This window comes from Rattus rattus, chromosome 8 (genome assembly GCF_011064425.1).
Source record: "Rattus rattus isolate New Zealand chromosome 8, Rrattus_CSIRO_v1, whole genome shotgun sequence".
NCBI classification, from domain to species: domain Eukaryota; kingdom Metazoa; phylum Chordata; class Mammalia; order Rodentia; family Muridae; genus Rattus; species Rattus rattus.
This window is the reverse complement of record NC_046161.1, coordinates 109,783,409-109,805,230: the sequence shown is the minus strand read 5'-3', so window position 1 is coordinate 109,805,230 and position 21,822 is coordinate 109,783,409. Positions and strand designations below refer to the sequence as shown.

Genomic DNA, 21,822 nt, shown 5'->3' with positions numbered 1-21,822 from the left:
CAAACTGTAAAATGGGAGAAAATATTTACAAATCACATATCTGATAAGGAATTTGTGTCCAGACACGTAAGTCCTTACATCTCAACAACAAAAAGAAAGCAGAAATCCAAAAATAATCAATAAATACTACTTCTTTCCCAAGAAAAGATACAAAGGGCCAACAAGCTGATGCAAAGGTGGTTAATGTCGTTAATGTCACTAGAGACAGTGTAAACTAACACCACAGTGAAATGATGCACCCTACCTACTTGGACAGCTATAATCAAAGCCTGTTGATAAGGACGTGAGCAATGGAGACCTCGTAAGGCAGTGCTGCGACTCAGCAGGGAGCAGCTGCTATGGAACAGTGAGGCCATTTTCAAGAAGTTTCAATACAGAAGGCACCGCACTCCTTCCTATGCATCCACCTAAAAAAACTGCACGTGCTCAGACACAGAGGGACACAAGGTCAGCCCTGTGGCAATGTCCTTCAGTCCCAGCACTCAGGCAGTCTGTGGGCCAGCCTGGGCTACAGAGTGAGCTCCAGGACAGCTAGGACTACACAGAGAAACCCTGTTTCGAAAGACAAAACAAGAACTGGTACACAAATGTTCCTAACAGCACTATGCTATAGACAAAGGTAGACAATCCGGATGTGGATAAACTGGTGACTGGCTACACCATGGGACAGAGGTCATGTACTGCTCACAGAATTAACAGTTAAGCCACGCTCCGGTCAGCCAGGGACACACAGAGCTTTACAGACAACATGGACAGACAGAGACCATCAGCTGCTTCACTACTGAAGCTAACATCATAGGCTGTGTACTGGATGGCTCCATTAAATGAAGTGCCCACAGCATGCAAATCCACAGAAACAGAAAGCAGAGTAGTGGCTGCCAGAGTCTGAAGAGAGACAGGAAGGACAGCTGAGTATAAAGTTGAATAGATGCAAATACAAGTGCAAAATGATGAAAACGGAATTTATGTCAAGTGAACTTCATCACAGTGACAATGACGAATGCAGGCATCACTGTACTGTGACAGCTTTGAAGGACGTAAATTATTACAATGATAAAAACACAAAACATTCAAAATATTAAACACTAGAAACAGCAGAGCAGCGATGTTCCAGCTTGGGCCTGGAGAAGTGGCTCGGGGGTCAGGAGTACTGGGTGCTCCTCTAGGGGACAACTCGGGTTCAGTTCCTAGTGTCCACATAGCAGTTCACCCCTGAAACTTCTTTCAAGGGATCCATGGCAACAGGCATGCACACAGTGTACGATATACACATGCAGGCAAAATACATATATGAGCAGAGTACATAACCTAAAGGAAAATGCCTATGTTCTAGCATAAACCTATGCACCCACAGACGCAAGGACTGCCCCAAGCACTGTGGGTCTGGAAATACAGCTTCTCAGCCGCTATTAAGTTGCCGTCGAGCCAACTGTTCTAAGTACACAGCAGCAGCCACGCCCACCGTACCTGCTCTCTCAACTCCTGCTCCTTCAGCTTGGAATCGCTGATCAGGGTGGTCTTCTGGGCCAGCTGTGTCTGAAAGAACAAGAGCCGATGGGAAGCAGTGTGTGTAGAAACGGTATCTACATTTTAACTTGTATGTGTGTGTGTGTGTATGTTCCTAAAACATACCAGCTTCTGTCAACTTCAGTGAAAAACCAATCTTACCTGTAGCTCCAGAACTGTAACCTGGAGATTAAAAAAAGAAAGAAAGAATATAAGCAATAAAGCCACAGGTAGAGGAGACAGTAAAACAGCAGCACGGAATGACAGGAAACGAGAAGCCAGCTTCAGTCTCCAGAGTGTAAAGCAATTTCAAATCACCGCTTTTAACCTGGTCTGATTGTTACCTAACCTGTCCACATGCAAACACACATAATTACTGAGGAAAGGAAGGAGGCTGCAACAGCTCCAGCAGCAGCCATCCTATCAGAAAGGAGACGGAGGCCCAGCGCAAGAATATGTTTATCCACCACTCACTTAACTCCCTGAGAAAACATGTCCCATCTTTAAAGTCCTTTAAGACATTTCTGAGCACAACCTGAGGCTAATTACAAAGTGTTTCTCATGGGACTCAAGGCCTTAGAACCTACAAGGAATCCCACCCCAGCCACATGCCAGCCGTGTGGGAGACAGGGCTGGGACGATGGCTTAAGCACAAACTGACTGAGCTCAAGGCTCAAGCCTGGGAAACATGGCAGGAAACTATCACAAGGAAAGACAAAAAAACATTCAGAAGCACTGGAGCATGCCCAAGGAGGCTGGAGAGAACAATTGTGTTTACGGATGGTCCCCTCCTTCTCCTGAGACAAGGGTAAGAGCTCAGAGTCTCTGTCGGCTTCACATGGCATCGACACTGCGGTAGTGAAGAGCGTGCTAGGGAAGCGCATAGCGCTAAGAAGCCTGTTTCCACAGAATCAGTATTTAACAGCAAAGGTGGGTGTGGCCTCAGCCACAACTGCATGCTACACAGACAGAACGTATTCAGAGCTGTCCTTAGGAGGAAAAGGGTCCTTCCCACTCGCTCACTCGTGAGGCGTGCTGCTCAGTGAGGCCTGTTCAGAGGCTTCTCCCCCACACTCTGGAAAGGAGAACCAAGCAACTGGCTGTTAGGAAACTTCTGTTGGCAGTGACTGTGACCTGTAAACCTTCTCAAGGGCAGAGTCCCAGCCTGTGGAAAGGCCAGGACATACTGGGAAACAGCAAAGGTAGCTCTGAACACGGAAGCCTGGATTTAAATTCCAGTACGGCACTTAACATGGGATCTGAACTTTTGGTTTTAGTTGCATTGACTGAAAAAGGAACTTGAGTCCTCAAAGGCCCTTGGATTAAATGAGCTGAATGTGTGGCAGCGGGTGAGCCAGGCTGTGGAGATGGCCACACTTCCCAGAACCACAAGAAGAACTCAAAGTCCTCTCACACTGTCCTTGGCGCTCTCCTCCTGCTCTAGCCTGTGCTCGTATTTCTTCTGGAGCTCCTCCAGCTGGGTCTGCAGGTCCATTACTTTTGCAGTCATTTCTTCTTCCCGGGCCTTTAGAATGAAAACAGCAATGTGGCAGCAACGTTAAAAAGCACACAGACAGGGGGCAGTGTACAGCAGTCATATCTGTGAGACACACAGAGCTTCTGTCACTATGCTCCCTGCCCTCTTCCTACCCAATCTAAGACTGTGTCAGCACTGCTCACTCCTCTTGGAATGCCATGGCTCCACACACGCTCCCTCTGTCCAAAGAAACCAAAGGCATCAGCTGTTTCCTTCCCCTCAGGACAGGATTATCAGGTCTTATTGTACAGAGATCCTAGGGTTTACGGTTTGGGTGTTTTCTACAGTGATTCTACTGAGTATCTTGCTCCTCAAGATACTCAGGAAATAAAGTAGTATTTTCATACCCAGCTGGCAAGTGACTGATCCTAAGCTGTGGAATGATATGGTTTCATTTTCTTCAGACTCTGAATGAGCTCAATGATAACTCAAGAGTTGGTCCTTGAGCTTGTGTACGAGCCTGCACCATTCACGCCCATCCATCCATCGCACCAGCAGTTCTCATATAACTTAACACAGCTATTTCTTCATTTTCCCAAACATTGCAAAACAAACAAAAATAGATGAGGCTGAATTAGAAAAGACTTAGATCCTGCTTAGAAGTCTGACACACAGATCACCTTCTGTTGTGTTCTGAAGGTGCTCAGATCTTGCCTCGGTCAGAAATCATGCAAGACCTCTGTGCTAAGGGACAGCTAGAGGTGGAGTGCTGGTCTGAGGAGTGAGAAGGAGGCATGTACTGAGGGAGCGACCAGGAAAAGCACGAGCACCAGGTGTCGCTGAGCAGGGCTGGCTGTCAAATGCATGGGAGCACTGTCCTAGAGACGAGCAGACCGTTAGGTACCAACAGTGTGACATGCACAGGACACTTGAAAAGTTGGGTTCTTCTCATGAAGGTTGCTGAAGCTATGGGAACAAAGCGGCAGAGTCCAGTCTTGGTGCTAGGTGTCAGAGGCCTCCTCAGCAAGGCGCCCCGACCCAGCCCCACATGCAATACCATCCCCAGCAACTGAGGTATTCCTGTCCGTGGTCTGGGCTGTCGAGTCCACTGCACATCCGTGTGGCTACCCAGACTCCATAGCTACTTAACCAGGCATATCCAGACATTTAGCTATGTCTGACACTTCTTTTGATACCGACAGAATACCAAATAAGCTAAGCAAGCCTTCGAGGAATTAGAGAAAGAATCTCTGATGAACTGTTCATAACTTAAAAAATAGCGGTAGGTGGCTGCCAACAAGGTACTAGGTCCTGTGCAAATCCCTAGTTCATGAAAACAGAAAAAAGAAAAGGAGGAAGAGAGAAAGGAGAGACAATGAAAGTGATTCTTACTATACACCATTCTCAAATATTTAAATGAGTATTTGATTCAAGTTTTTCTAAATAAAAATAAATTGAAAACTTTTTAAAGATGCAGCACAGAGAGGTCAGGGAGCTGATTCAGCAGATAAAGTGCTGGCCAAGCAGTCCTGACTCAGGCTCAGACCCTCAGCACCCAGTAAAAAGCCAGGTTTGGTGGTACAGGTTTATACCCAAGTACTGGTGGGAAGATCCTGGGGGTCAACCCAGGTCAACCGTGGGAGTTCCAGGTTCAGTGAGTGATTGAGCCCCAGGAAGCAAGATGGAGAGCAACTGAGGAAGATGTCTGACACGCGCACGCCGCTGTCTTAGCCTCTTACCGTCCACTGCTGTGACAGGGTCACTGTACACGCCATGACCACGGCAACTCCTACAGCCATCTACTTGGGGCTTGTTTACAGTTTCAGAGGTTTAGTCTGCCTTCATCATGGTGGAAGCATGGCAACATGCGTGACCCTGGAGCAGTAGCTGAGAGCCACATCCTGATCCGAAGGCAGCGGGCAGAGATCTAGTCACCTGATCTGGCATGAACTTTTGAAACCTCAAAGGTACTCCCAGTGACACCTTCTCCAACAAAACCATACTTCCTGCTAATCCTACTCAAACATCCACCGACTAGACTGCTATTCAAATATGGGAGCCTACGAGACCCAACCTCATTCCGACCAGCACAGCCACACAAGCCGCAGAGTAGAGGTAGCACATGCAGACTTGGAGCATGGTCAACAGTGATGCGAGCGAAGAGCTGGCTCCAGCTGAGGCTAGTACAGACCTCATGGAGAGCACAGCCTCCCTGGGCACCTGCACTGTCAGAGGACAGCACAGGACACACTGACAGGAAGGGAGCTCAGCAGCTAGGAGATCAGGTGACCACAGCAGACTGGATGAGAGGACAGCGTTCGCTGGCAGCAACAGTGCAGTCCAGAGAGGCAGAACACGAGCCATGACTCTGTGACAAGGTCTTGAGAGTACAGCACATGCTGACACCATGCCAGGGACACACACACATCTGTCATCACCCTAACTACACAAATGCACTTGTGGATAATGCACATGCCTAACGATATGTGAAGCAAAAGCAAGTTTCCATTCTTCATATGTGGGAGGTATGAATGTTACCTGAAAGGGTGGCCAACAGCCCTTGCACAGGAGGTAGAAGCTAGTGATCAAAGCCATTTTCAGCAACACGGTAAGACCAAGGCCAGCACAAGCTACATGGGATCATGTCTCAAAAAACCGAACCAAGCCAAACCAAACCAACAACAAAAAGAAACATCTAAGATCGGGAGGGGACTGAAACGTTCTATTAATACATCACGGACTATCATAAAGGACGGGGAAAGTGCAGTAGCCTATGGTCAGCATGGCTGCAACTTGTCAGCGGGAAAAGGAGGAAGGAAGGAGGAAGAGAGGAGGACAGAGCAGCTTTGCTTGGAGCCCTCAGAGCTGGACTGTACCCCCATGCTGACTCACAGGGCAAGCACTCCATCTGATTGGGTAAGCCAACTGATACATACTACTAAAATGAAGCCCCCTTTCTACAATGCAGCTCTGAGAAGATGCTCACTTATTAAGTGTGCAAAGGCCATGCTAGCCATCAGGCTGAGGAAGGACCTTGGGCAAGAACACACCTCAATCCATCAGTCAGTCAGTCAGTCAGTCAGTCAGTCAGTCCGCGTACACTGCTGCCCCACAAATGCAGCTTGCAGGGCTGCTCTCCACTTCCCTCCACACAGCTTCCAGAGTACTGCAGCTATCTATCTTCCTGTTCCTCACCCAAGACCACAGAGGTGAACAGTCTACTCCCTTAGCACCCACATGCCCATATACAGAGGAAGAATCAGAAAAAAAAAAAAAAAAAAAAAAGAGAGCTACTTCTCTCCCTGAAGCTTTCAGGCTTGAATTTTCTCACACACACACTAGCTGTTACCTTCTTAAAGTTCCTTTCTTGGGACATTTATGAAATGTGTGAAGGTAATGATGAATCTTTATTCTGGAACTCAATAGACAGTGTTAGGCAAATCGTTTAACTATACTAAGGTTGCCTTTCCTTCTGTATAGAAACAAAACAAAAGCACAGTAACAGATGTGAGAAGACAGAACTACACTCTACTCAGGTGCACTAGATACACTGGGCCATAAAACACTCCATAAGGAGTCACAAAGTCTTATTGAGCTCAGGCTGGCCTTGAACTCCTGATCTTCCTAACCCAGCTCCTGAAGTGCCAGAATCATTGGCACCAACACATCAATGGGTTTCTTAACAATGCATTTATTATCTATGTGCCTACATAAAACTAGATTACCATGTGCTTGCAAATGCCCATGAATTTATGCCCATGCATGTACGGTGCCCACACAGCACAGAAGAAAACACCACTCCTCTGGAACTGGAGTTAGTTAGCTGTGAACCACCATTCAGGTGCTGGGAACAGAACCTGGATCCTCTACGAGAGCAGTCAGAGCTCTTAACCACCAAGCCATCCATCCCTTCAGCCCCCTGGCTGTATTTTTTAAAATTCAGCACAAATTTGCAATTATTTTAATTTTCCTAATGAGATTTAAAGCTTACATGCTGCACAAAGATGGCATTCCAGATCCTGAAACTTCACTCAGTTGGATTACATTTAAAACAATGACCGTTGCTGTCCATCCCTCACTCACACACGCACTGCTGACACAGCCAAAGTATGTACGGCTCTTTGGGACCAACAAGTGTCTCCTGGCGTATGGCGTAGTAAGGCCTGGAGGTCTTACAGAGTAACACACCACCGAAGAGTAAGTGACAGCATTGTATCTGAAAACATGCTTGTGGTCCAAGCTCTCCCTCTCGTTTATGGTTTACTCTATTCTGCTACTGCCAAGCCACTCTGAATAGCATCTACTGAACACTAAACGCTTAGCTGATAAATCCCCCTCTCCACACAGTCAAACTCTGAAGTGAGTGGAGAAGGAAGGAAGGAAGGAGGTTGGTTACTGTTCTGGGGAGACCTTGGCTGGACTGAGCTGCCTCAGACACAGGCTGCTCTAGTTCTCAGACCTAACCCAAGCACAAAGCCTCACTTCAGTCTCTCTCTTAGACGTCTGTACACGAGAGAAGCCAGACTATTCAGCACCACCGTAAAACACTGCTATGTTTCAAAGAGAATGAGAGCACAGTACATCAAGTATCTCCTCGTATCTTCTGGCCGTCCTTTGCAGATCATCCTCTTTCTCCGCAATCTTTCTATGCAGCTGCTGTGTCTCTTCTTGGTGGCTTTGCAGAAGTTCAGCTTCCACCTCTTGGGCCTTATCTAATAAAGGACAAGAGACATGTGAGAACACGTGTGTGACTATACGGCCTTATCTAATAAAGGACAAGAGACACGTGAGAACACGTGTGTGACTATACGGCCTTATCTAATAAAGGACAGACACACATGAGAACACGTGTGTGACTATAGGCCAACGGCAGGAGGAATTTCTCATTTCAATTAAGGTTGATGAAATGCAGCAGAACAGGTATGGGAGATGCTGCTTCTCACCAAAGGCAAGGGAGTGACAGGTGAGGCAGGTTGGAGGACTTTCTGGAGAACAGGAGCACTGTTTGGACAAGGGCCATTTTCCCTTGAGTTTAATGGCGTACAGTGCCCACTACAATGGAAAAGACAGTAAGTTCCAACCGAGGGTCGTTCCCGCTGCGCTTAAAGCTGCTTACCGATGGTCTCCTGGACAGTTCTCTCCAGCTCCTGCTCCTTCTGTGCCATCTGGGTGTTAAACTCCCGCATCAGCTGCTTCAGTGTGGAGCTGTGCTTCAACTCAAGATCCTCTTGCTCCTGTCTGAGAACAAGAATGGACCGTGATGACTGCTGCCTCCACAGAGCAAGTTGCAAACAGGAAATAGGCTTCAGAAGAATGAGACGTGTCACTGCTGTTGAAATCAGTGTGTGTGTGTGTGTGTGTGTGTGTGTGTGTGTATACAACAGTGCGCACACTGCAAGACTGAAAAACTATGACTACCTTCAGCACTAACCTGGGCTCTGGAGACCCGCTCCTTCCTACTTTAAACTTCTCCCAGATACACATGCTACAGTCACAAGGCTACTCCTAAGAGAACAGCAATGAGATTGTTACTTAAGACACGCAGCCAGCAGCTGTGATCTTACCTGCAGCAAAAGCTGTGTCCCCTAAACGGACATGGAATAACCCTGTCTCCAGCCCAAAATTGTCATTTCTCCTCACTACTTAACTTAGCAGACTTATGTGACACTTCGGGCAGGTAGAAGTGTCTACATTATACATCGCATGTGCGCATGCGCCCACACACGCACACACACGCACGCACGCACGCACGCACACGTGGACTTTGGGAACACTTACTTGAGCTTTTCCTCTGCTTCCTGCTCACATTCCTTCCTCAGGATGTCCAGCTCCTGCTGATGCTCCTTTCTCAGAGCTCGGAGATCTTTCTGCAGCCTCCCCACCTCCTTGCTCAGCTTCTGCTTTTCCCGCTCTGACCCTGCTAACTTCGACTCCAGGTCACTGTGCCGGCCGTCCATGGGGGTCCCCAGTTTCGATTCTATCACATGGGATTTGGAATTTTCCTCAGGCCTGTCTTCCAAAATTTCTACAGACGTATTTTTCCCACCCATCTCTTGCTGTGGAGATTGTGATTTTTCATATTTTAAGGTCAACTTTTCCACTTCAAGTCTATGGGCGCCCCTCTCTGTTATTAAGTCTGACTCCAGCTCTCTCACCCTTCGCTCCAGGGCCTGGCAGCTCAGCTCCTTTTCCTGGAGCGTTTTCTGGACAGTGTCAATGATACTTGCCCAATTTTGCTTCACTCCTGTGTTGTTTTTACCAGTTTCTTCTCCCATGGGCTGGGACAGAATTAAGGGACACTTCATCCTTTCTTCTAGTTCTTCTTGAAGACATCCTATCAAAACCTGATCCTCGAGCTGCTTGGCTCTGGCGTGATCTAACTTCACAGAGAGTTCCCTGTGCTGAACCTCAGACTGAGACGGCGCTGCCTCCCGTTCGCCCTGCTGCAGCGCCTCCCGTTCGCCCTGCTCCGACCTCTGTGACAGCTTCTCTTTCTCGATCACACTTCTCTGCAGCACGCAGACTCTCTCCTTGCGTGCCTCCTGTGTGCACTCTTGGGAATCTGCTGCCTCTTGCTCAGGGGACGCTGCCACATTTCCCATGGATCTTGACACAACTGCTATTTCTGGGTGTGGAGAACTTTCTAGGTTTTTAAGTTTTTCTTCTAGGATGTGGACTTGCTTTTCTCTGTCCTGTAACTTTGCACTCAGCTCACTCAGCTGGCTCTCTGTGTCCTTCGCACACTGCTGCACCTTCGCTTCCATCTGAGACAAGAGCTGCTTCCGGATGGCGGCGATCTTCTGCTCCGCCTTCCTCTTCAGCTCCACTTTCGCAGCACTTTCTAACTCAAGTTTGTCTTCTAACGCTTTCAGCTCCCCGTCTCTGCTTTTCACACTTGAATTCACATCGTCTAGTTCCTTCTTCACAACTCGGAGTTCAGCTTCCAGCGAGGACACGCGCTCCCTCAGCCCCAGGACCGTCTCCTCAGCCTCCCTAACCTTGTTGTCTTTCTCTTCCCCCAGCTCTTCCAGGCGCTGAAGTGTCTGAACCAGTCCACTGTGCTCAGTGTCCCTCTGCTGGCTGTAATTCCTGAGGGCTTCATTTAGGGACTCTACTTCTTTTTTCCTCTGAGTAATACAGTCTTCTAATTCAACGACCCTAGCTGTCTGAGTCTTTAACTCAGTCTCTAGATCACACTCCTTTTTCTCCATCTTGCTCTTGCTGTCTTCCATCTCGCCCTTTAAACTTTCAAACCTTTCATTCTGCTGATCAAGGTCTTCCTTCAACAAGCGTATCTGCTCATCCTTTTCACCAGCTTCTTTGGCTTTTAGGTCAAGCTGTGTCTGCAGGTCTTTAATCATGCTTTGGTACTGCGCAAATCTGGGCTGTGCTTTCTTCTTCCACTCTGAGAACTTGTTAGACCAATGATCTACCTGCTCCAGGGCAGACATTTTCTCCTTACTCAGAGCATCGACTTTTGAAGACAGCTCCCGAAGCTGAGCTTGCAGCTGCAGCTCTTGTTCCTCATGCTGCCTGCTCAGTGCAGAGATGGCCTCGGCCCTGTCGCTCGGGCTGATGCTGTTCTCCAACTGAGCCCTGACGTCACTTAGCTGCTTGCTCAGACTGGCGATCTCAGACTTCTTCTCCGAGAGTTCCTCTCTCAGTAGTGTGACAGCATTGATGTTCTCTGACAACTCCTTCTTCAACTGTGTGATACACGACTCCTTCTCAGAGGCCACCTGCTGCTGCTGGCCTCCTTCTTGCTGTAAGGCTTCTTTTTCTGCGATAAGACCTTCCATATCGGCCTTCATGGTCTTAATCTGATTTTCTTTTTCTTCCAATTGATTAGTAACTTGCTGAAAAGAGTTCTTTAGTGTACACTGCTCCTCTGTCAACTGTGTAAGTTGTGCTTCTAATTCAGAAACTTGGCCCATTCTCCTGAGCAGGGCTTCCCCAACTGTGGCTGTGTGCCGCTGGCAGCGGGACAGCCTGGCGAGAAGAGCGTCAGCTTTGTCCCGGCTGGTGCAGACCAGCTCATTTGTTTTGGCTTCTAACAAAGCTTTAGTTCTCTCACAGTGACGGTCTAGCTGAGATGCTAGCTCCTCAAGCAAGGTTCTGAGGTTCAAGCTTTTGTCCTCCAAGCTCTTCCTGCTGACCTCATGTAAGGACTTACAGCTCTGAAGCTCCTCCTCTGCAGCCTGCACCTTGCCAGTCAGCTCGGAGACCCTGAGCTTCTCCCTCTCTGCCAGCATTTTCAGCTCAGCCAGCTCCTCTTGAAGAGAAAGCTTTTCATTCAGAGCACAACCCAAATCAACTTCCAGCTTTTCCACTTGTGACTGCAACTGAGCGTGACTGTCTGAAAGAGCGAGGACGGCAGCAGACTTCTGCTCCAGCTGCCCCTGCAGGCCAGCTAGGGTCACGTCCTGCCCAGTGACTGCCTCTGTCAGGCGCGCCACTTCCTGAGTCACCTCCTCTTTTTCAGACTGGACTGTGAGGACCTTCTGCTTCAGCTCCCCAAGCTCCTGCTCCTTCTCCTCTATCAGCTTCTCATGCTGGTCCCGAAGCTCTTTCAGCTCCCCAAGCTCCTGCTCCTTCTCCTCTATCAGCTTCTCATGCTGGTCCCGAAGCTCTTCAGCCTGCTGACTGAGTTTCCTTTCCCAGGACTCTATGACATCATCCAGTTCTCGCTGATGAGCCCCGGTCAGGCTCTCTATCTGCTGCCTCTGGTTCTCCTCTAGTCTCGACACCGTGTCGCTAATTCCAGCCGAGTTAGCCTGTGCCATTTCCAGGATTTTGGCATTGAACTGCTTCTCTTTCTGACTAAGCTCTAGGACAGTATTTTCAAGCTCTTTTTTAAGCTTGGCTTCCTGATCCAACAACTTTTTCTTCATTTCTTGCATTTCTTTTGCTTTCTGCTTAATTTTTTCCATTCTTTTTTCCTGATTTTTAAATTTGGTTTCATATTCCTCGTGTAAAATACTAATGCTCTCTTCTTTAGAAGACAATTTCTGTTTGAGGATCTCCATTTCCTTGGCCTGTTCTTCTCGCATCTGTAAAATGACATTTTCCTTTTCCGTCAGGATCTGCTGTGCTTGCTCTTTCTCCACATGGCTGTTCTTGAGCTGAGACTCCTGGAGCTGGGCTAAGGATTTGACCTTGTCCTCCAGTTCACTCCTCTGTCTCTCGAGCTGCTGGACCTGAGCTCTCTGAGCGTCCAATTCCACACACACATGCTTCTTCTGTGTTTCCACTTCAACCACCTGCTTGGTCAGAAGGTTCTTCTCTGTTTCCAGGTCCGACACCTTTTGCTGCATTTGGGCCAGCTGCTCCTCATACGCGCCTGTCTGCGCATGTGCGGTGCTCTGCTGAGCCTGGAGGAGGCCCAGCTTGGCCAAGGCCTGCTGGAGCTCCTCAGCAGACTTCTGAAGACGAGCTTCAAGATCGTGTACCTGGGCCTGACGCTCCTGGAGGTGCTCGTCCTTCTCCTTCAGGAGCCCCCCCAGCTGACTGAGCTCATCTCTCAGTGCCTTCTCGGTTCTGCGGACGGTTATTTCTTGTTGCTCACTGATGCTGTCAACCTCACGCTGGTGGTGACGCCTTTGCTCCTGCAGCTCGGCCTCTAAAGCCTGCTTCATTTTATCTGCGTCCCCCCTTAGGACAGAAAGCTCCTCTGCAAGCTGGTCCCGGGCTTTCAGTGCTTCTGACAGCTCAGAAGACACAGATTCCAGTTCCAGTTGCTTCTTGTCGAGCTTCTCCAAGGTCTTTTCATTCATGTCTTGTACGTGGGCCTGGAAGAGACGCTCCTTCTCCCTCAGCAATGCATCCTTTTCTTGCTGATACTTCTCTCTGAGCTCCTCCACAGCAGCCTGGTGCTGCTGCGAGAGGCTCTGGAGTCTCTCGGTCCACAGGCTGTGCTGCTGCTGCTGGAGGCCCTCCAGTTCTGTCCTGTGCTTCTCCGCCAGGGCCGTGAGCTCTGTATTGTGCTTGTTCTTCTCAGCTTCCAGATGAACAGCCCAGTGCTCGGACTGAGTTCTGCTTTCTTGTAAGCTTTTTTCCAAAGACGTTTCCAACTCACGAATTCTCTGTTAATGAAAACCGGATGTATTTTACTAATGGCACACTGTTTACTAGAGATGACATACAGATTACGCAGGCCTACCCAGGGGCATTCTTTGAATGCCTCACATACCAGACCAGACAGAAGAAAAGGGAGACAACCTGTGCTCAGTGCACTTCCTCTATTTACCACCTACAGCCGCTCAGCAGTTCTATTTAAAAAGAATCCTAATGGATAGTCAGGAAGAACATAAACCACAAAACAATCATAGTTAAGTTTGGTAGGAAGACGATCTCCTCACTCTAGGATTTTAGGTTTATAATAGTATTTTATTACTTTTATAACTTAATTCTGAGGATAAAAGGGCATCTCATTTTTCTACCTCAAAGGAATATACTTAAAAGTTTTTAAATTTTCATTTATTATTTATATGTACATGTCTTATGAGAGAGAGAGAGAGAAAGAGAGAGAGAGAAAGAGAGGAGAATAAGGAGGAGGAGGAAGAGGAGGAGGAGGAAGAAGAGGAGGAAGAGGAAGAAGAGGAGGAGGAGGAGGAGGAAGAGGAGGAGGAGGGTGGGTGCACCTGAGGCTGCAGAAGGCAGGGAGGTCTGGGAATTGGCTCTTTCCCTGCACTGTGGTTGGGGATCAGGTTCAGATGGCCAGGCCTGTACAGCCAGCACTATATCCTGAGCTGTCTCACCAACCTGCACAGTTTTGTTTTTTTTTTTTTCTTAAAGAATATTCTTGACCATATTTAACCAAAGGTTGCTGTTATCTCACAGAATATTAAATCTTCTTCCTGAACATCAGAGTTAGAAAAGTCCTAGGACACTGATAGTTCCAGTCTCTTGGTGACTGGTGCAATGCGTTTCAAAGGCAGCAGTGCAGATCCAGCCGCATCAATGCTGTCTTATTGTCCCTGTCAGCGTTTAAAATGTCCATAAAGGAAGAGCAAAGATGAACTTACCACTATGTGAACAAGTGCGACTGTTGAACAGCTTAATGGGACCGATGGATCTAACTGGCATCACCATGTTCCTATGGCCGGTTGCACATCTCTAACGCTGACAAGAGAAAGGGCCAGGAAACTACATACGCTTACTTCATTCCAGCACCATGTTTAATACGGAAAAATGGGTCATTTTAAACATAAAACTGGGGCATCGGTGTAACTAAACTGTGACAAGAGTAGAAGCTGGTTTGTGTTTCAGACGCAGTACACGATGGCACTGGGCAGGTAGGAAGGTATGGGAACGCCTGCTGTCTACAGAGTGAAGCCACTTCCTAGGATGGGCAAGCAAGGATGGGCAGGAAGAGGGGAGTCACTGCAGAGTCTGTGCTAACAGACAGAGTCAAGGGCTGCCACAACCAGAGCTGGGAGCAAACAAGAGGACATGTGGTAAACAGCACACACTTCTCACTAACGAAGACGACGGTGCACACATACATCCAACCTCACAGGCCAGCTCCTCAGAGCCTGATGCTGACTGGAGAGACTGGGAGTCTCCACACACACACAGCCCAGCCCACACAGCACGTGAACTTACGGTTCGGTGCGCCTCTGCTTCTTGCCGAAGTCCCTGCAGTTTATTTTCACTCTCTGTAAGTATGGCTTTTTTCTGCAGCTCTAACTCCTCTAAAGCCAAGGATTCTTGCTGCTCTTTTTCTTGGGTGAGCTTCAAATATTCTGATCGACTCTTTTCCTGTGCCAACAATAATCGATACCATCTCAATCCCACACAAATCACAAAGCAGCATCCTATCTGCAGAACCCAGGCTCTGAGGCTTTCCAGGGCAGCCAGCTCTGAAAACCCTCCATTCTTAATACACGAAAACACCCATGGCAAAGCAAAGGTTATGAGCACTTTTAACATTAAATTAGCACACTAAACTTTAATTTCTTGATTACACGCTAAGTATGTTTATGTACACTGTTGCTTAAAGATCGAGCATTAGTATGGTATTTAGACATACTATATATATATATATACACACACACACACACACACACACACACACACACACACACACACACACACACACACATATATATATATATATATATATATAGAGAGAGAGAGAGAGAGAGAGAGAGAGAGAGATAGCATGGTGACACACAGGGCTGTACAAGGTGATTTCATATTACAGGATAGACTGATAAGATAGGATTATCCGCAACCTTGATTTTAGTATTTTTAGGTATACATTACAGAGAAAATGTTAAAGTCTGTTGAATTAAGAAGTTAGATATCTATGTGTATGTGTGCACTTATGTCTTTTTTCCTCTACTTGAAATACAGCAGAAAGAGTCAGTGCCTGTTGACGCCAGTGCTCAGAGTCACAGCAGGTGGCCCTTACAACACTGTTCCCAGCTTCCTTTACAGTCCACGTTGTTCTCTGATTTCCATGCAACTACTTATATTTTATGCTGAAATATTCTTGTAAGCCACCTTAGTCTGTACAATTTTGTTTTCCTTGTTTTTGTTTGTTTGTGCCTTGTTTTCCTTTTTGGTTTTCTGAGGCAGGGTTTTTTCTGTGTAGACTGTCCTGGATCTCACTATACAGACAAGTCTGGCCTTGCTATCAGAGGTTGCCCTGCCTCTGCTGAGATTAAAGGCACGCAGCACCACACCTGGGCCCGGTTCCCACCACACTATTTTCCTAGCTGTGCATGAATGTGCTCTAAACCCAAGGGCCTGCTTTCCTTCCAGAGATTAGAAAACACGTTGCCTCGGGCAAGACTCATGCTGCTGCAGAGGCTCAGACGACTCAGAGTCTGACCCCAGAGAGCATTTCCAATCCTTCTGCATGGAACATGGTTAAAGACCATACATATCATTTTATGGATGATAATTTCATGGACTTTCTTGATAATTTCATCAAAACAACTTTGTGGTAACTCATAGAAAAGGTTCTCACAACTGAGGAATATTACCTTTGGTTTTAAATTTTCAAGTCAGATCCTTTTCAGCAAAAGTCTGAGTCTTTGCTTTTCTGACTATTATTTTGTTAGTTCAGTAGTTTATTACGGTTTTTAGCTCTATTTTTAAGTATCATATGAATTAAAGTTCATATGATTATGATATGAATTTGAAGCTCTTTAAACTTCAGTTCAGAGTAAACTCTGGGAGGACATCAGTGCGGCCTGTAGGCTGGGCTGTGAGACAACTGAGTTGTTGCTTCCTCCCCTCCTAAGTACAGTCCAGGCCGTGAAGGAAAGGTGCAGTGAAGGGAGCATCAGCGCTAACCCCCCCCCCCCCCCGAGGGTCGGCACTCACGAGGGCCATCCTCATCTGCTCCTGCAGCTCCCTCTCCCGGCTCTCCAGCTTCCGGCTCAGCTCCTGCTCTTTGCTGGCCAGCTGCTCCGCATGCAGCTTCTGAAGGTCAGCGTGTTGCTCTGAGTTCTTCTGAAACAAGCGAGAGGAAGTGCAGACAGTCAGAGAGCCACAGGATCCATCCCAGTCAGGTCGCCGTCACTGAGAGGTGACTAGTTACTGACCAGTCGCCGTCATTGAGAGGTGACTAGTTACTGACCAGTCGCCCTCACTGAGAGGTGACTAGTTACTGACCAGTCGCCCTCACTGAGAGGTGACTAGTTACTGACCAGTCGCCGTCACTGAGAGGTGACTAGTAGCTCCAAAGTCAGAGCAGTTAAAAGTAAGCCCAAATGACTCTCTTGATTAAAGAAACTGAGGGCTGCCTCGGGGTTCTACAGGGCTGAAGCTCCACTTTCATTCACCTGGAGTAAATCCCCTAGTGGTCAGGATAAGCAGAGGAGAGGGGGAGAAGGCAGGAGACAGGAGGAAGGCTGCTCTCAGAACAGACCTTCAGTAGGTCTGTGCCAGGCAGGGCGTGCCTAGCTTTCTAGGAAGGCATTATTTCTTTAAGAGTTACTGGCTCTGTTCTGTCTTGGAAAGGAAAACTCAATTTTATAAGAACATCAACTTTCCCTACATAAAATTAAAAAGGTAATGTAATGAAACACCGAAAGAATGAGGGAGGCAAGGACAACCTCAGTCAGAATAAAGATGCAACCATAAGCAAACGAAAGCATCCGAATCAAAGGAAACAACAGAACTGGAACAAAAACAAACCACAGAGCATGGTGACTCACGTCTGTGACCCCAGCATTTGGGAGGATGACGCAGGACAGACAGACAGGGGCTGGCTTGGGCTACATGGTGAATCCTGCCTCAAAACCCAAATAAACATATATAAAGGACGAAACAAACCAATGATCTCAGAAGTGTGTGTGTGTGTGTGTGTGTGTGTGTGTGTGTGTGTGTGTGCCCTGAGCTACAGCCACAGTCCCACAGGTGCTTTAAGGCACAACTAAAAGCAGACCTTGGAGATGGCTCAGCACGTTACAGCGCCCGCAGCCAGGCTTAGAGCCTGCGTGTGAGCCCTGGAATCCATGTAGTGGTGTAAGAGAACCAGTTTGCTCACTATGTCCTGTAACCTACACACATGTGCACACGCACACACACACAAAAACTAAATAAATAAATGTAATTAAAATTAAATAGAACAAAATCCAGGAAGCAGTTAAAGAACAAAACTAGTAACCTTAAATACCAAGGAAACATTCTTTTCAACAGAAAAAGAGTATTTGAGCAAGTTCTTCATATCTAAAAGGCTAACTCCCACTATCAAGAAAAACCTTCTACAAACAAATAAAAAGACTTTGGGTCAAGGCTTTTATGAGGAATCAATCAATGAGCAGGACAGAGTGGAGTAAAGCGAGTATGAAATGGAGGGAAGGAGCTGGGAGCTGGGAACGGGATCAGGCACCATAATTGGCTGCATGTGTACTTGGTCATACAAACTGGAGACCTATGGGAGTCTGAAGATGACTTACTCTTTCTTTCCCTTGGGTTTCTGTGGGCTGTGTGTGTGGTGCTTGCACATGAGTGTGGGTGTGGCTGCTCACATGCACACACGTGTATATCCAGTAACAGGTCATAACTATAATTAGTACTTTTCTAGACGTATAGTCCCACAGAAGTACGTAAATGAATGAAAATTATCTAATTCCCCCTCTGTACTCCGATGTGCAGTAAGGGTATTCAGGACACTGGGAGTCTGCCTCTCGTTCTACAAGGCACTGCAATGAACCTTCAAGTCTGCAGTCTGCAGCCGGCGGCCAGCTCTCAACGTCCGCCAATCCACAGCCAGGCAGCTTCTCCCTCGGGTGCTGGGCAGTCAAACTCGTGCCCTCACGCCTACAGAGCAAGCACCCTCTCTCACCAACTTATCTTCAGAACGGCCCCAAACTTCTCCTTGAAAAGCAACTTTACTGGCCTGTGAGAGGCCTCCGCAGGGAAAGGCACCTACTCACAAGCTCGATGGCTTGAGTTCAGTCTGTGGAACCCACACAGCAGACAGAGAGAACCAACTCTCTCAAGTGTACTGACCTCCACACATATGCTGTGGGACTTTTTACACATATACAAATGCCAAAAATTTTTAAGTTCTCAAAAGACAAGTTTTTATACAAATTAAAAATTTTAAAAACATTATCTCTCTATATTTTTAAGTGTAACCAGAGCATTGATAATTATCCTTTAAGGGTTGGGGATTGTAGCTTAGCGGTAAAACAAGTGTTTACCATATGTGAAGCCAAATGTTTGATCCCAACCAGTACATAAAAACCAAATGAATGAGTATTATCCTGTACAACATTTAAATACCCAACCTCGGTTGTGTACACCCCAGTTGGAGACGCCTTCGTGACTGAGTTCTGATGGCAGGCACTGAAGCAGGTTAGCACCTAATCTCCTGCAGGAGCCTCAGTCAGCGAGCCCATGAGGAGTATGGACACTGGAGAGGGGCAAGGCTTTGTCTAAGTGTGACCGTCTCCACCAAAGTGACTTGGGGAATGAAAGGCACGCTGATCAAAATCATCCTTACTTTCGCCATGCTGACAGCCTCCTGCCTCACCCGACTGAGTTCGTGCTGAAGGCGGAGGCGCTCCTCCTCGCCCGCTCTCTCAACAGCCTTTATCTGCTCATCCATCTCCACCTTCATTCTTCTCTGTGCGTCTTCAGTTTTTTGGGCTGTACTCAAGGCTTTTTCGAGTTCCTCAAAAGCTGTAATGGAAAGAGCAGAAAACAAGTATCTCAGGACTAGCATGGGCGAGCCTGTGCTCTGCTCCAGGGAGTCTACAGCTCAGAGCAGCTGCAGCAGCAGGGCGGTAGAAGGCGCACCTAGGCCGTTCTAAGCCAGGAGAGACTCTAAGCTGCCGACAGAACCGTAAGAAGTGTCCTGCTGTCACTGAGATCAATGCTTTGCTGTTGCTGATTCCAGAGAAGAATAAGGACTGCTTATGGAGCCAAAGTTCAGAACTCTGAAAACTACAGATTATATCACTAACATTTCCCTGCTCTGCTCACCAAGAATCTTACGCTAACAGATTCAAGACACACGTCAGGCCACCTGCTGTACTCTGCAACCCGACTGCACTGTTTGCTCCACAGCACTCAGGTTCTCTGTCATCAAAACCAGATAATGCCACCGTGTACTCACTAGGACTCTTTTTCTTTTTTTGTTCTTTGAATCAGGGTCTCACTATGTAGCCCGGCTGGATTCAAACTTGCAATCCTTCTGCATCCTCTTCCTTTGTGCTGGGGTTCCAGGCATGTGCCACTACGCCTAGCTCACTAGGACATTTTTAAGAATGAAAAACCAGTTCTTTGAAAACTCTGATTTTCAGACTTTTTAATCATAATATAAGAGGGTATGGGGTTTTGTTTCTTTTTAAAAGAACATTTATTGGGTGAATCTCTGAAATGAAACCTACTTGTTTAAGTTTCAAATTAGAGCTGTTTTCAGCTAACTAGAAAGAAAACGACCTAACTCAGAGGTAAATAAAAAGGTACTGTCAACAGTGACTAGGTAAGATAAACCCAGGCCCTATAGCCATGACCTCCTGTAAGTCTCTAAGGGGGAAAAAAAAAAATCACTCATTCAGCATCCAACCAAATCAGGCACGACGGGCACAACACTGGGTACTTAGTACCAAAATGTGTGTTCATGTGAGCCTATGGATGCATGTGTGTACACAGTATGCATGTGTGTATGTGCAGATCCATGTACACACTGTGAATAAACACCCTGTGAAAAATCTATTGCTATTGTCCTCCTAGACTATTTCCTTTAACCTTTATAGACGTCCTGAGCCTTCCTACTGTACACTCAGTGGTCAAGAAGGGCTGACAATCCCATCAAGTCCACAGGGAACAGTTCACCAACAATAAAATGTATCTTGTACAACTAAGTCGGTTAAGAAATATAGGTGCTTCAACTTAAGGTACACAGTACAAGGGCCTTTGGCTGACCCCACACTGGTTTAGGCACAGGAACTATACCTCAAACACCTACTCTAAAGCAGGTTTTTGTTTTGTTTCAAGACAGGGTTTCTTTGTGTAGCCCTGACTGACCTGGAACTTGCTCTGTAGTTCGGGCTGTCCACGAACTCAGAGATCCACCTGCCTCTGCCCCTCTGCCCTTGCCTCTGCCCCTCTGCCCCTCTGCCCCTCTGCCCCTGTCTCTGCCCCTCTGCCTCTCCCTCTTTCTCTCCCTCTCTCTCTGCCTCTGTCTCCTGAGTGCCGGTATTAAAAGTATGCACCACTACCACCCAGCCTAAAACAATTTCTTGGTGATAAATAGCTAATCCTTCTGGCAACTAATAGTCTTTGATATAAAATGCAAATCTACCCAATTTGTTCACCTTTCATACTTAAAGTATAAAACTGAAGCTCAAGTAAGATCTGCATGTCAAAGGAATAAGAAATTGGTGGAAATCATTTCTCAATAGTCTTAGTTTAACTTTACATTTGCCTGTAAATAGCAGAATAATTCTTAAGACACGAAGATAACCGGAAAGTAAATCAAGAAAACCAGTATCTTTGCTTTGTGTTTTTACTATGAATTCTAGTGTCAGACACATGCCAACAGTTATCTATGGCTGCTACTAAAAAATTAGTTTCCTCACTTACAACATGGCTTGAGTCTAAGAGGCTATCCAAGAGCTCACTGCTCAGTTTGTGTTGCAGACTTAAAACTGAGAAAGTGGGAAATGGACAGGAACGGTCTTTGGTGCTCAGAAGTCACAGTAACTCTCACTGTTCCACACGAGACTGCCCACCAACCTTCCAGTCCACACCACAGAACTCTCTGTGCTAACTGTAGAACCTGCACATGGCTTTGACGTTCGCTCAGAATCTAGAAGAAATGATATAGGGGGAGTAGATTTGAATCCACAGTTCTTTCACTTAAATTTACTCCCTGATATGGCAGAGAACCAAGTAATCTCACAGCTAGAAATAATTTTCTGTAATCTGCTAGCCTAATAACCTCAGTCAAATGCAATAGCTTGAACACCCCGATCTCCAAATGAGACTGTAACTCAGCGTCATGGAGGATACCCTTCCTTCGCAGCATTGTGAAATCTTAAGTATTACTGATGGTGACCAAGCTCAGTTGAGTAGAAATCTCTCTCGTAGCCAGGATTTCTGAACTTGTCCCCTACAAGAGGCTTCCAGGTCTCAGAAAGATGGACTGTGTTATATGTTGACAGACACAAAACTCACTGTTTTCTACCCCTACTTTAAAGAAATAGTAAGTCTTCTTCCCAAAGCATTAAAACCAATCCAAGGACCCACATACACAGATGAGGCAGTCACACCTATGTGGACTCTACACTGTAGCACAAAGGAAACCGCTTTCTCACAGGAATTGCTTCTAACAGTGGACCCCACTTCAGTGTTTGCACAGGAGGCAG

General features: G+C 47.0%; 1 protein-coding gene across 7 annotated transcripts in view; it reads right to left on the bottom strand.

Moving 5' to 3' along the window:
• Golga4 (golgin A4) overlaps positions 1-21,822 on the bottom strand; it is a 79,546-nt gene that overhangs the window by 13,140 nt on the left and 44,584 nt on the right. For 6 of the 7 annotated variants that reach the window (XM_032911082.1, XM_032911084.1, XM_032911089.1 and 3 more), the window contains 9 exons: positions 18,951-19,129; positions 16,319-16,447; positions 14,588-14,743; positions 8,762-13,065; positions 8,100-8,221; positions 7,565-7,695; positions 2,921-3,031; positions 1,669-1,689; positions 1,468-1,536 (listed from right to left, as the gene is read on the bottom strand). In XM_032911082.1, the coding sequence (XP_032766973.1) occupies positions 1,468-1,536; positions 1,669-1,689; positions 2,921-3,031; positions 7,565-7,695; positions 8,100-8,221; positions 8,762-13,065; positions 14,588-14,743; positions 16,319-16,447; positions 18,951-19,129 (5,222 nt within the window). The remainder of the gene's footprint in view (positions 1-1,467; positions 1,537-1,668; positions 1,690-2,920; positions 3,032-7,564; positions 7,696-8,099; positions 8,222-8,761; positions 13,066-14,587; positions 14,744-16,318; positions 16,448-18,950; positions 19,130-21,822) is intronic. The other variant, XM_032911085.1, reaches the window with a different exon arrangement.